The sequence below is a fragment of the Chlorocebus sabaeus genome, chromosome 4 (genome assembly GCF_047675955.1).
Source record: "Chlorocebus sabaeus isolate Y175 chromosome 4, mChlSab1.0.hap1, whole genome shotgun sequence".
Lineage (NCBI taxonomy): Eukaryota > Metazoa > Chordata > Mammalia > Primates > Cercopithecidae > Chlorocebus > Chlorocebus sabaeus.
This window is the reverse complement of record NC_132907.1, coordinates 56,481,424-56,494,468: the sequence shown is the minus strand read 5'-3', so window position 1 is coordinate 56,494,468 and position 13,045 is coordinate 56,481,424. Positions and strand designations below refer to the sequence as shown.

Below are 13,045 nucleotides of genomic sequence, written 5' to 3'. Positions count from 1 at the left end.
AACATGCAAACATACACATTAAACAAATACCCAGACCGTTTGCTGCAGTCCTTCAGCTAATGACCATGTTGGCTGTTCCCAGTTCCTCATTCCGGTCATTTCCTCCTTTAGTAATTGGAACTTGTAATAGCACAATTCTAAGATGGTTCCCAAGATTCCTGAACCTTTGTTAGGGAAACAGGAGCATAGGAGAGCCAGGGTGACCCATTTTAAAAGTCAGCTCCATCTTAAAACGAGCAAGGTACATTCCTTGTCAGTCACATGGTCATATAAGATGTCTATGGCTAAGGAAGCAGCTTAGTAATGCCTGCAAAGATAAACCCTAGGAAACCCAAACATTCAGATGCTCTGATATCGCATAACAATGTATGCTTTTAAGATGATTAGAGTCAGGCCAGGCATGGTGGCTCATGCCTGTAATCCCAGCACTTTGAGAGGCTGAGGCGGGTGGGTCACCTGAAGTCAGGAGTTTGGGACCAGCCTGGGCAACATGGTGAAACCCCATCTCTACTAAAAATACAAAAATTAGCCAGGTGTGGTCGTGCATGCCTGTAATCCCAGCTACTCGGGAGGCTGAGGCAGGAGAATCACTTAAACCCGGGAGGCGGAGTTTGCAGTGAGCCGAGATCATGCCACTGCACTCCAGCCTAGGTGACTGGGTGACAGAGCAAGACTCTATCTCAAAAAATAAAGAAGATAAGATGATTAGAGTCATGCTTTGATGTACTTATGCACTAAAATGTGAAGGATAACTTCCTTTAGAAAACACTTAAACCAACTGCAAGAGCCAAATTCAGAGGAATTTCTTTTCTGTGGATGGTATATCATTAAACACCCCCAGAATGGGAGATCTGGGGGTGTTTAATGTAAATGTTGGTCTTCAGATAGTTGAAGGGCTGCTAGTGTAGGGAAAGTTTTGTTTGTTTTTACTTTGTGGCTACAGTCAGCGTACTATAATAAAGATCTCTGTGCCTAGTAGAATGGTCCAGCACGGGAGCGTGCTACCTTGTCTAAGAGTGAGCTGCTCACTGTGGGAAGTGTTTGCTCCTGCGGGATGGACATCCATCAAGGATGCCGCTGAGAGGAGCCCTGGTTGTTGGGGAAGTTAGCCTTCCATGCCCACAGGGCCTTTTCCTTTGCTAAGGTCCTGTGAGCATGGGAAAGAAACACTGGTCCCTTCAACTCTTTTTTTTTTTTTTTTTTTTTGAGATGGAGTCTAACTGTCACCCCAGGCTGGAGTGCAGTGGCATGATCTCGGCTCACTGCAGCCTCTGCCTCCTAGGTTCAAACGATTCTCCTGCCTCAGCCTCACGAGTAGCTGAGATTACAGGCGTGCCCTGCCACACCGGGCTAATTTTTGTATTTTTAGTTGAGACAGGGTTTCGCCATGTTAGCCAGTCTGGTCTCGAACTCCTGACCTCAGGTGATCCACCCGCCTGGGCCTCCCAAAGTGCTGGGATCACAGGCATGAGCCACCGCACCTGACCAACTCTTTATAGTCTATTGGGAATTCCAAGTTCCTCAAACGGAAAATTTGCTTTGCCTGGACTGCAGAGCTTCTGGCTTGGAGGCTGCTGTCCACTGGGGTGTGTGTGTGTGTGTGTGTGTGTGTGTGTGTGTGTGTGTGTCACCAGATGGCACAGGCTTTTAGGTATAAATGTAAGAAAATGAGAAAAACACATTTCAACTAATCAGTAAGGCCATTGCCACAGAAAAAAAGGCAATGTAGAAAAAATTAGGTATACTGGAAATGGTAGAGAGAAGTGGGGAATAGGAAGAGATTTGTTAAAGGATACAAAATTACAGGGAGATAGGAGAAATAAGTTCTGGTGTTCCGAAGCACTATAGGATGACTATAGTTGACAATAATAGTTTCAAATAACTAGCAGGAGGACATCGAGTGTTCCCAGCATAAAGAAATGATACATTTTGAAATGGGATGGATATACTAATTACCCTGATCTGATCATATATATGTATCAAAACATCACTATGTACCCCATACATATGTACAATTATTATGTGTCAATTAAATTTTTTTCAATAAAAGCAAAAAAATTAGGTATAGGGTTAGGTTAAAATATAATCATGTTGGCCAGGCGCAGTGGCTCAAACCTGTAATCCCGGCACTTTGGGAGGCCCAGGCAGGTGGATCACCTGAGGTCAGGAGGTCGAGACCAGCCTGGCTAACATGGTGAAACCCAATTCTACTAAAAATACAAAAATTAGCTGGGCATGATGGCACATGCCTATAGTCCCAGCTACTCAGAATGCTGAGGCAGGAGAATGGCTAGAACCCTGGAGGCAGAGGTTGCAGTGAGCGGAGATCATGCCACTGCACTCCAGCCTGGGCAACAGAGTAAGACTCTGTCTCAAAATAATAATAATAACAACAATAATGTTTACAACATTTAAACCAACTACAAAGAGCCCGAAAGGGCTCAATGGTCACTTCAAGCTGTGATGATTTTGGATGTGATTATTTGTTCCTGTATATACTCACTTAAGTGAAGCATAGTTTGACCATTTTTTATTCTGCGGTGTTTCTCGAGGGTGCCTCTGCCTTTGTTAATCACAAAATAACCAGGGGTCTGGAATCTTGCAAGTGGAGATGGGGTGGGAATGAGGGTGATATTTTCCACTAGGCAGAGAGAAGAGGCAGCTAGCTGGCTTATCATTCCTTTTTCGCACGCAGCCTAGAGCCAAGAAAAGTAATAATCATTGACAAGGTGAGTAACTCTTGAGCAAGGAGCTGTGTCTCTAGATTTAAAACAAATGCAGATTGTCAGTTGAAGGTGAGGGAGTCTCAGAAGTGTCAGACAGCTGATTCAAACATCTTCTTGGTCCACCGCCACCCCCACCTTCATTAAGCCAAGCTGAGGCGGGGAGGCGGGTGGCTGGGTGCCAATCATGCTGAGGAGAGATTTCCAGTGGTTCCCCGCGGGGCTCATATTCACATTCCCTAAGAGAACGTTCTGGACCCTCGGGCAGAGCTTTGTGAGAGAAACAAGGCTGGCTTCAAGTGATCTGCAACCAGAGTAATTGGGATTTGACAAGGACTGTGAAAGGCTGATTCTCCCTGTTCTCTTTCATGCTGGCACCGGTCAGAGTGTGGGAACTACTGCCTCAATAGTAAGTACAGTAAGTCCTATGAGAGACTGCGAGAGTGCTCTGGGCTGGGGCCAGGGCCTGCCAGGGCAAGCCAACCGCATGCAGGGGGACCCGGGGTGAGTGGTGTGGAAGCTGGGACATGCCTACGCATGGTGGGAAGCCTTCCCGCCGGCTGGCCAGAGGACATTCTCTCCTGAGCTGGGGGCTGAGCCGGCAGCTGCTGGGGGCGCCCACAGGTCCCCTCGGAAGCTCCTGTGCAGAGCTGATGTGTGGCAGGCACGTCCTGACCCTTGCAAGGAGTTCAGGGGAAAGAAGGCTGTTGGCCACAGGCCCACCGCCACGGCCAACAACAGCAGGGACTGGCCCTGGCTGTACCTCTCCCCTCTGGGGGCGAGCCCAACCCACCAGGGACTCCTTGGTTCCGTTTAGCTCCGGGAAGTCCTCCCCCGCCGCTCAGCTTGCATCTTCTCTCCTTCTCCCTTCCCAGCCATGCTGTCCTGAATGAGGGGCCCACTGCCCCAGCTGAGAACTTCCTTCCACCTCCTCCATTTTTGCACTCCTACCTGCTGCCCAGTCCTCCTCCTCCCTGACATTTCTCTCTATTCCTCTGGGTCCATTCCCTCCCCTCCTTTTCCGGTGCTGCCTTCTTTCCTTTTCTGTTTCCCGTCCTTGCCCGGTGGCTGCCTTCTCTCCCTGTTGTCTTCCTCGGCACTTTCTTCCCTCGTCTTCTTGCTGCAGTGTCCCTTCTTTCTCATTCATCTGACCTGTTTTCCTACTCGGCTCCTTTCCCATCCTCTTGCCATTTTGCCTCCCACTCTGTTTTCCTCCCTGTTTTCCTTCCTTGTCTCCTCTTCCTCCTACCTCCCTTAGTCAGCAGGGAGTGGCTGGGGGTGCAGCCCCGAACTGCAAGTGACAAGAGCCCTTCACCTCTGGCCCTGCTAAGTCCTTGCAGCCTCAGGCCTTTGTCCAGGGCTGTGCTGCTTCCGAGAACCACAGAGCAATTTCTTCGGTAGTTACCTCCAAAATTTTCTTTTAAATTTTCTTTTTCATCCTTTGCTTTTCTTGTTTTCTTTCCTCTCTTCTTTTCTATTTTAGTTTTTATGAAAGACTCTGGGAAGCTGCCAACATAGAGACTTCTACTTGGGGGCCCATTGTCATCGGCTTTGCTGCTTTTGCTCTTTTTTTATGTTTGAAGGTTAATCTGTACGATTGTTCATAGTATCAAATAATTCTACGTTTCCTCTCTGGGGTGGAGAGTCCTTCGTTCAGTGTCTTCTTTGCACCAACCATGTATTTTCGTGAAACTATAACGTGTTTTATAAACCTTCTTATTCGCCCTCATTTTGTACATTTCTTTGAATTCAAGATTTATTCTACCTTAATTTCCTTAAACCACCATTTCTGTATCTTTCCAAAGAGGAAAGAGATATTGCTGTTATTTCTCTGGCAGAAATCCCCTAGCCTCATCCCCCGTTTGTGACACCACACATAGCTACTTAAACTCTTCTTTTGCTAACTATGTGTAAAAGGGTGATTCCTCAGGAAAACAAAGTGATGAGAGTTTGGGAAGAAGAAAATGTATTTCTAAAATATTGGAAAGCTGAGAGGGGTCCGGAAGCCAGAATTAAGAAGAGCCGGTCAGGTTCAAGGCCTAGTGCTCTCTTAACTACATGATCTCAGGCAAATCCTCCATGCTTTCTACTCCTCACTTTATCTTCTGTAAAGTGAGAATAACCAGCCCTTCCCTTCCCCCATACTAACTGCTACTTCATTAGATTGTAGTGAAGATCTTGTGAAATAGACCAGGCACAGTGGCCATGCCTGTAATCCCAGCACTTTAGGAGGCCGAGGCAGGTGGATCACCTAAGGTCAGGAGTTCGAGACCAGCCTGGCCAACATGGTGAAACCCCGTCTCTACCAAAAGTACAAAAATTAGCCAGGCTTGGTGGTGGGTGCCTGTAATCCCAGCTACTTGAGAGGCTGAGGCAGGAGAATTGCTTGAACTCAGGAGGTGGAAGTTGCAGTGAGCCAAGATCGGGCACTCCAGCCTGGGCAACAAGAGCGAAACTCCTTTTCAAAACAAAAGATCTTGTGAAATACACTGGAAAGTGATCGGAAATGCAGGAGTCCAAGCCTCATTCATAGTGCTTGAGAGTCTCTCGAAGTCCTCGCTTAAAGGGTTCTGCAGCAAATTAACTTTCAAGAATCCTAGTGGTCCTTACTTAGGGATTTGTTTTCTCTGCCTCCCTAGGAGAACATCTGGGGTTATCCCCAGCTGCTCCCCACATGGCCCAAGACCTGCTCTTTGGCTTCCAAGAATAATTGGGAACAGTTCAAGTTTCAGCACATCATGAGGCCTTCTCAGCAGCGTTGAGGCCAGTGGCAGGGACAAGACTTCCCCAGGAGGGAAAAGTGGGGGAGAAGCCAACCCCAGGCCATGGGGCCGGGCAACTGTGAATATGCGTGCGGCCAAAGGGAAGGGGTTGATGAATTGTTAAACATCCTATTTCCAGGAGCTGGGTGTTTTCCTGCTGTACGTGTGAGTGCAGGAGCCAAGAGAACCACATACTATGTAACCTCCTTTTTCTGTTCTGTCCCAGCGATCGTAGAAGCCATTGAGATCCCGCAGTTTATCGGCCGCAGTTACCTGACGTATGACAACCCAGATATCTTGAAGAGGTAATAAGCTTCAACAGGCACCTTCCTCAGCTTTCTGGGGGTAAATTTTTCTCTATATCTTTCTCAGAGCTTTTTCTTATATTTCATGCCAGAAGATAATTCTCAAAGAAGACCATTCAGTCATGGCCTCAGGGGAAAAACACACACAACATGAAATAAACATAGAAACTAGAGCAAAATAAAACAAAAAACAAACTAAACTTGAGAAATTGGCCTTTCAAATAACCCCGTTACAAACAATCCAGTATTTTTCTGGTCAAAGGGCCTGGAGAGAGCAACTTAACTGGTCCCAGAGTTTCCAGTATTCGGGCTTTGAGAAGCAGTGAGAATGTGATGTTCCCGAAGCCTCAGTGATGACTATGATTCTCTGAGCAGGGCAGTTCCATGCTGTGCCGTGGCCGGATTGTGCAGCTCTGACCTGGGCCAGCAGTGGAAGGACAGACAGATCCAAGCCCGTTCCCTGCTGGGTCCGTACCTACCCTGCATCTTCATCAGCAAAGGTCTCTTGTCCCCTTCGGGCTCTGGCCAGTTCAGTGAGAGGCTTCTCAGCACTCTTCATGTGGATACAGGGAAATGCCCAAGTCACAGCCATGGCATCTCACCCCTGGTGGCAGAAGTCCCAGCCCTGGCCTGGAGTTGCTCTTGGTTTGGAATAGCCTTTGACGTGGCAAAATCCTCAACTCAGTCAAGCTTGTCTTTGGCACTTTCAGTTTGCCCCTTATCTCTTTCTTTCCCTTTTCCCAGTTCTTTGTGGCTTCTAGTGTGCTATTCCCCTTTCTGCTCTCCACACAATCATTCTGGGATTTCCCTGCCTCTTCAGATTGACTGCATCTTAACATACAAGGGCAAATCTTTAAACAAAAGGCATCCAGTTCTTAGGGTGGAGTTTGGTGACTTGTCAGGGAACAGAAGTGGTTGGGAGGAATTCTCCTAGGGCACTGGATGTCCCTGGTAACTCCCAGCACACCCCAGGCAGACACTGCTTCACTTCTCTAATCCCAGGTTGTATTTATCTATGTTGTCTTGGCGTGGGTACTTAGGTAAAATGGATTCCCAGCCAAGAGAGACCGTCCTCCTTCTTCAGCCCTTTCTCTCCAAAAATGGAAGGTCATTCAGCCTAGAAAGCAGTGACAGGGTGAAAGGGGCCCAAGCGTTCAGTCTCTGGGGGTTAGTGAGAGACTACCAGGTGGTTTGAGGGAGTAGAGGGGATTGATGAGAGCAGGAGACATGAGGCCCAAGACCACAGCTACCTTGAGTGCCATAGTGTGTGTGTATGTGTGTGTACACATGCGTGTGTGTGTGTATGTGTGTATATGACAGTACAAATGCATGTATGTGAGGCTGCAGGTAAAAGTCAAGTTCAGGATCTATTCCAGTCAGATACCTTTGGTGCAAAGTAACAGAAAGTTCAGCTTAAAATGTCTTGCGCATGAGGGATATTTACTATTTCATATCACAAGGTGTCCAGACTTACACTGGATCTTGGGTTGATCAATTAAGAGAAGCAGCTGTACCCTAAAAGATTCCAATCTCATCCTTATTTCTTGCTTGTTGTCCTCAGCATCTTCTCCAGAGGCCACTCCCCAGCTGCCTATAAGCTGCACATAAGATGACTCTGACTATATCCAGTGGAAGTTAAAAAGACTTTTTTCCTCATGTGACTCTTTTTAAAAGAGAAGGAATTCTTCCCAGAATTGTATCTCACTGGACAAAAGGGATACGATTGTGTCTCTTCTGTGCTGCCACATTCCTGCCCCTAAATCAATCACTGGCAAGAGAAATGGGAACCTCTTGACTGCCTTGTAACCAATCAATACACACAAGGCAAATGGGAGAGGGAAGGAACCTGAGCGAAAGTCTGGGCTAAGCAGGTCTCTAGGGAACGGGTCAGTGCTAGACTGTGCTGCACCTGGCCTGGGGGACCGTGCTGAGGCCCTGCATGGGGAATGCAAACTTGGTCTCTTCCTGACGAGCTCAGGCTCTGGGAAGCCTAGACTATAGTCCCCTCCACTGTTCACGATTGAGGACACTCTGCAGACACAGACCCAGGTGTGTGCGACAGACAGAGATGGCTCAAGTGACTAGAGAATGGACAAAGAAACTTTTCCAATAACATTATGCTAGTAGCAATATTAAATTGTTTCCTCTTATCTCACCCTTGATTCAAGGACCTCAGCCTTCCTCTTTTCCCTGTGCCAGATGAAACACTGATCACGCTAATAAGAATGAATTTCTGAACTAGTCTATTCTTAAGCATTGCTAAGAGCACGTCAGCCTGTGAACCTATTCCCAGCCATGGATGTAGAGCATGGAGCCGGCCTAGCCTGAGCACCCCTCCTTTCCTTGAAGCTTCCTGTTCTTCTCCACCCTGGCTCTGCCTCAACACCACTCCAGACCATTCACTATCAGGCCATGTTCCTTGTCTGAGACGCCATCACTTGGGTATTTTCCCTGTCTAGACCTTGTCCCCAAGGATAGTCACTCATCGGCCAGAGCTGGCCATCCACAGCCGTGGTCCTAGCCTAGAGTGGCTGCCAACTTGAGCCTCTCGGTAATTAGGAAATACACTTTCTGTTGGGGAATGGGGCCCTTGAGTAGCAAAACAGGAAAGTGAAAAGAATGAGGTGTGTACGGGTGCAGCCTAAGCTGTGACGTTGGCCATAGTCTTGCTCATTTGTCACTCAGCAAATGCTCTGTGGTGGGGTTCACAGTGCTTGGGGAGGGAGACTGCTGCTGAGTGAGCAGTCCAGACCTTTAGATCCGTGGTGCGACTCAGGGTGATGAAGTAAGCGTCAGAAAGTGCCAGATTATCCTACATCTGGTTCCTCAGGGCTGGCAGGCAAAACTGGAATTACTCGGAAACAGATGTTGGTGGTTGATTTGGTGGACTTGTTTGTGTATTTCCTCCAGGGTGTCAGGATCAAGATCAAATGTGTTCATGAGGTTTAAGACAACTGCCAAGGATGGCCTTTTGCTGTGGAGGGGAGACAGCCCCATGAGGCCCAATAGCGACTTCATTTCCTTGGGCCTTCGGGATGGAGCCCTCGTGTTCAGGTAACCCACTCTCCAGCTGCCTTCAGCAGCACCTTGCGATTTTCTCAGACATTGCAGCTCATGCCAAGCAGAGTGATTCATAAAGGAGCCAGAACACAGTCTGCTGGAACTGGCTGAAGCCTGAAGCTTCAAGGCTTATTGGAAGCTCCTGGTCTTTCAACATTCATCTTATACAGCAGCAGTCAGCAAACTATGGCCTGGAGGCCAAATCTGACCCACCACTCTTTTTTGTAAATAAAGTCTTGCTGGGGCTGGGTGCAGTGGCTCATGACTGTAATCCCAGCACTTTGGGAGGCCGAGGCGGGCAGATCACTTGAGGTCAGAAGTTTGAGACCAGCCTGAGCAACATGGAGAAACCCCGTCTCTACTAAAAAATACAAAAAGTAGCTGGGTGTGGTGGCAGGTGCCTGTAATCCCAGCTACTAGGGAGGCTGAGGCAGGAAAATGGCTTGAACCCAGGAGGCGGGTGTTGCAGTGAGCCGAGATTGCACCTCTGCACTCCAGTCTGGGTGACAGAGCAAGACTCCATCTCAAAAAAAACAAAAAACAGAAAACAAAAACCAAGAGTACCCCAGTATTCCAACAGGAGTTTGTTTGATTTTTTTCTTTTTTTTTTTTTTTTTGAGACAAAGTCTTGCTCTTTTCCCCCACGCCGGAGTGCAGTGGCGCAATCTCAGCTCACTGCAACCTCTGCCTCCCGGGTTCAAGTGATTCTCTTATCTCTGCCTCCCTAGTAGCTGGGATTACAGCACATGCCTCCATGCCCAGCTGATTTTTGTATTTTTTGTACAGATGGGGTTTCACCATGTTGGCCAGGCTGGTCTCAAACCCTGACCTCAGGTGATCTACTCGCCTCGGCCTCCCAAAGTGCTGGAATTACAGGCGTCAGCCACTGTGCCTGGCTTGTACTCTTTCATTTATATATTGTCTATGGCCGTGTTCATGCTACAGTGGCACACTTGAGTAGCTTCAATAGGAACTGCATGGCAGAGCCTTAGGAATTGACCATCTACCCCCGTGAGGAACAATTCTGTGCCCGTGTTCGAGTGTGTTACTGCTGCATGCTCCCTACTCAAATTAGGAAGGGGCAGAAAGAGGACTTGGATACTGCCAAGCACGAAGGCCAAGCATGGAAGCGAGTACTCAGCCTAAGACTCAGCAGCTCAGGAAGGTCTAAAACCTTAAGCTCCAGGAGCCCTGACTTTAAATTCTGACTTGGCTCCCTATTAGCTGTGTAGCTGTGGGAAGGAGAATCCCCGCTTTCAAGTCTCCTGCTGCCGGAGGAACAAAGCACAGATTCATGTCTCAGTGGATCCAGCTAACATGAGAGTTTTGTAAATGCTTCTTGGGTGTCACTGATAAGTTCTTCCCTCTTTTAAGTGAATTTAGACTGTTTTCAAATGTGTCAAATACATAGCTATGAAGTAGTTAAAGAATTACCTGAATGATTTCTCCCTACCCTTCTTACCAGATTGGGTGACAGCTGAGCTTCCAAGGGGCAGGGCCTGTCTCCTGTAACATGAAAACACTTCTCTAGAGATTGTCACGGCACATCCTCCCACGAGGTTAGAAATCACTCCTCTAGACAGTGGCTTTCCAAGTGTGGTCTCCAGACCAGCAGCCTCAGCATCACCTGGGAACTTGTTGGAAATCCACATTCTCAGGCTCCACCCTGATCTACTGAACCAGAAACACTCTAGGGGTGGGGTCCAGCAATCTGTGTGGTAACCGTTTCCCCAGACAATTCTGATACCCTCAAAGCTTTGAGCTCCATGGGGGAGGCATTTCTCAGGCTTGTACTTCTTAATTCACCCTCTGATGACTAGCTCGAGTGGCCGCTAAATGATATGAAAGTAATTGAATTGAAATAGACAAAGGAAGGCTCACTAAACAAGGGAGAAGTTGAAGACTTAATTCCGGGGCTTCTGTTGGTCGTGTGCTAAGATTACTGACAGCCCAAGCAGGATAACAAAAATCTTTCCATTTGAATAAAAGGCATTTTGAGAGGAAATGTCACTTGTCCAGTGTCATGCTATTCCCTAAATAGGAGAGCATGCTAAGTGACTCAGTCCTATGATTGTTGGGGACTCTGGAGAGTCGTGTGTAGTTGAGGCTGGAACATGGCAGGTGAGAGACAGCTTCTCACCATCTCCACCTTCCTGTCCTCCATAGCCTCCCACCCATTGCTGGCCCAGAGGTTGAACACAGAGTTCTTCACACCCTATTTCAGGCTGGCTGCCTTGAAGCCATTTTCTTGTGGTTTTCCTGTGGTTAACCTCATCAAGGCCTCAAGTACTTGATTGTGCCCAGAAAAGAGAACTGAAACAGTAGCTCAGCTGTGGGTGAGATGGTCCCACTTCCCCCTAAACTGCCTGCTGAACCTATTCACCACCCACTCTACCCCAGCAGGGAAACAGCTCCCACCAGCTCCCACGCCAAGCCCTGGAGAGCCCCGTCCCCTCTCCCACCTGCTTAGCATCCTTCAAACAGCTCTACTTTATCCTGGACATATTTCTTGTTACCATTTCTTTCTCAGGATTCTGAAAATTGGTCCTCTGTTTTTCTTCTAATCCTGGAGTTCTGATTGTGATCTGTGTAAGATACACTGCTGAGCCCAGGCTGAGGCTGACTTCTGTGCCTGCTCTGGTCCTGGAGCCACCCCATCACTGCCGCTCTGTTCGTCCTCCATCTGGGCTATTATCCCACCGCATCAATGCCCCCGATGCTGACGTAGGGAAGCGTCCCAGCGGGCTGGGGACAGAGAGGAATTCCAGTGTAGGCCAGTAGTTTGAAGATGTCAGCATACAGTGAATCACTGGGGAGCTTGTTTCAAAGGTAGATTCCCAGGCTTGCCCCCTGAGATTCTGATGCAATAGGTGTGGTGGGCACCGGGGTCTGCTTAAAAACAAGCACCCGGGTGGTTCCAGGACCCATACCCTGAGAAACAGGGTCTGAAGTGGCTTTGGAATCACACATGCCTGATCCCCTATGTGGGCTCATGCAAGTTACCTAAATCTCAGCCTCTGTCCCCTCCTTGCAAAACGACAGGGTTCGCTGTAAAGATTAAATGAATGAATTCATGTAAGGGGTTCAATGCGGGGCAACTTTATCCTTCCTACCAGTTCCTTGGGGTGCATTGTCAACCCTGTATCCAAGCTGCACTAAGTGCTGCCTCTGTTAGGAGTGGTGGGATTATTCGTTTGGCTCCTATGATGTGCAGTGCTTCGTACATAGCTAATTAATGATAAGAAAAGTTATGATCCTTGCTCAAGCATTTTCTGAGTCTTAGAAGCCTTTACTTCAGAGAGAGAACATGTAGTTATTATTAAAACATAGTTCTTATTTTTATTATTGTTACTGTTATTTTTAATAAGTCATGGGCCCTACCCCCGAGGAGCACAGATCTGTGCAGTCTGGTGAGTGAATCTTTCTACAGAGCAGACAAATTGTTCTTGAGGTTTCAGTGTTTGATCCAGGCTCAAAGCAGATGAAGAGGAATCCTAAGATAATAAAATACAGTCTCAACTTTCATGACTTTCTTCACCTAAATGCTGGTTCTTTGGCTAATTTAGTGCTCAAAGCCTTTCTGCCAGAGAATAGGGAAAAGCGATGGGATTCTAAAAATGTATGTATGTATATATATTTATAGTTGTGGTGCAAGATTTAGCAGAAAAAAAGGAAATCAAAGTGCTCAGTGAAAATGAGTGTGTTTTTCTGTTTTCTGTTTTGTTTTTGTTTTGTTTCATTTTGTTTTGTGATTGTACGTGGGGCATAAAACCTACCACCGGCGGGGTTTGTGAACATTGCTTGACCGTTCACACTGAACATTGCCCACTTAGTTTCACCTCATCACATCTTCATGCAGTGAAGAGGGGGAAGAGACTTGACATTAGTAAAGTGCTTTGTGCTACAGTTTAAAGGGGACATGATTAAAAGTGTCACCACAGGAAAACAGGAAGGTGGCCGAGTGGTTTCCAAAAGGCCTCACCTGAAGGTATTTCCGAGTGGCCCACCTTGGTGCTCTGGCTCACAGCCTCTAGTGCACACCAAGCTGAGCGGCTCCGAATAATCCATCATGGCAGCCAGGTTCCCAAGACATGGATAGAGAAGTTAGACATAAACATTCTTATATCTGTTTCTACATTTTTATACTGAGGCATGCCTTCCTGCCATGCATGCTTGTTCAGTGTAGAGCTTGACA

At 47.5% G+C, this 13,045-nt stretch overlaps 1 protein-coding gene across 4 annotated transcripts in view; it reads left to right on the top strand.

The window, feature by feature from the left end:
• The window catches only part of EGFLAM (EGF like, fibronectin type III and laminin G domains), a 199,709-nt gene that overhangs the window by 177,158 nt on the left and 9,506 nt on the right, over positions 1-13,045 (top strand). The window contains exons 1-3 of one of the 4 annotated variants that reach the window (XM_007961433.3): positions 2,419-3,132; positions 5,712-5,830; positions 8,701-8,844. In XM_007961433.3, coding sequence (XP_007959624.1) covers positions 8,729-8,844 — 116 coding nt within the window. In that variant the 5' untranslated portion in view covers positions 2,419-3,132; positions 5,712-5,830; positions 8,701-8,728. Of the gene's footprint in view, positions 1-2,418; positions 3,133-5,711; positions 5,831-8,700; positions 8,845-13,045 lie in introns of those variants that run through there. The other 3 variants (XM_007961432.3, XM_007961426.3, XM_007961430.3) reach the window with 3 other exon arrangements.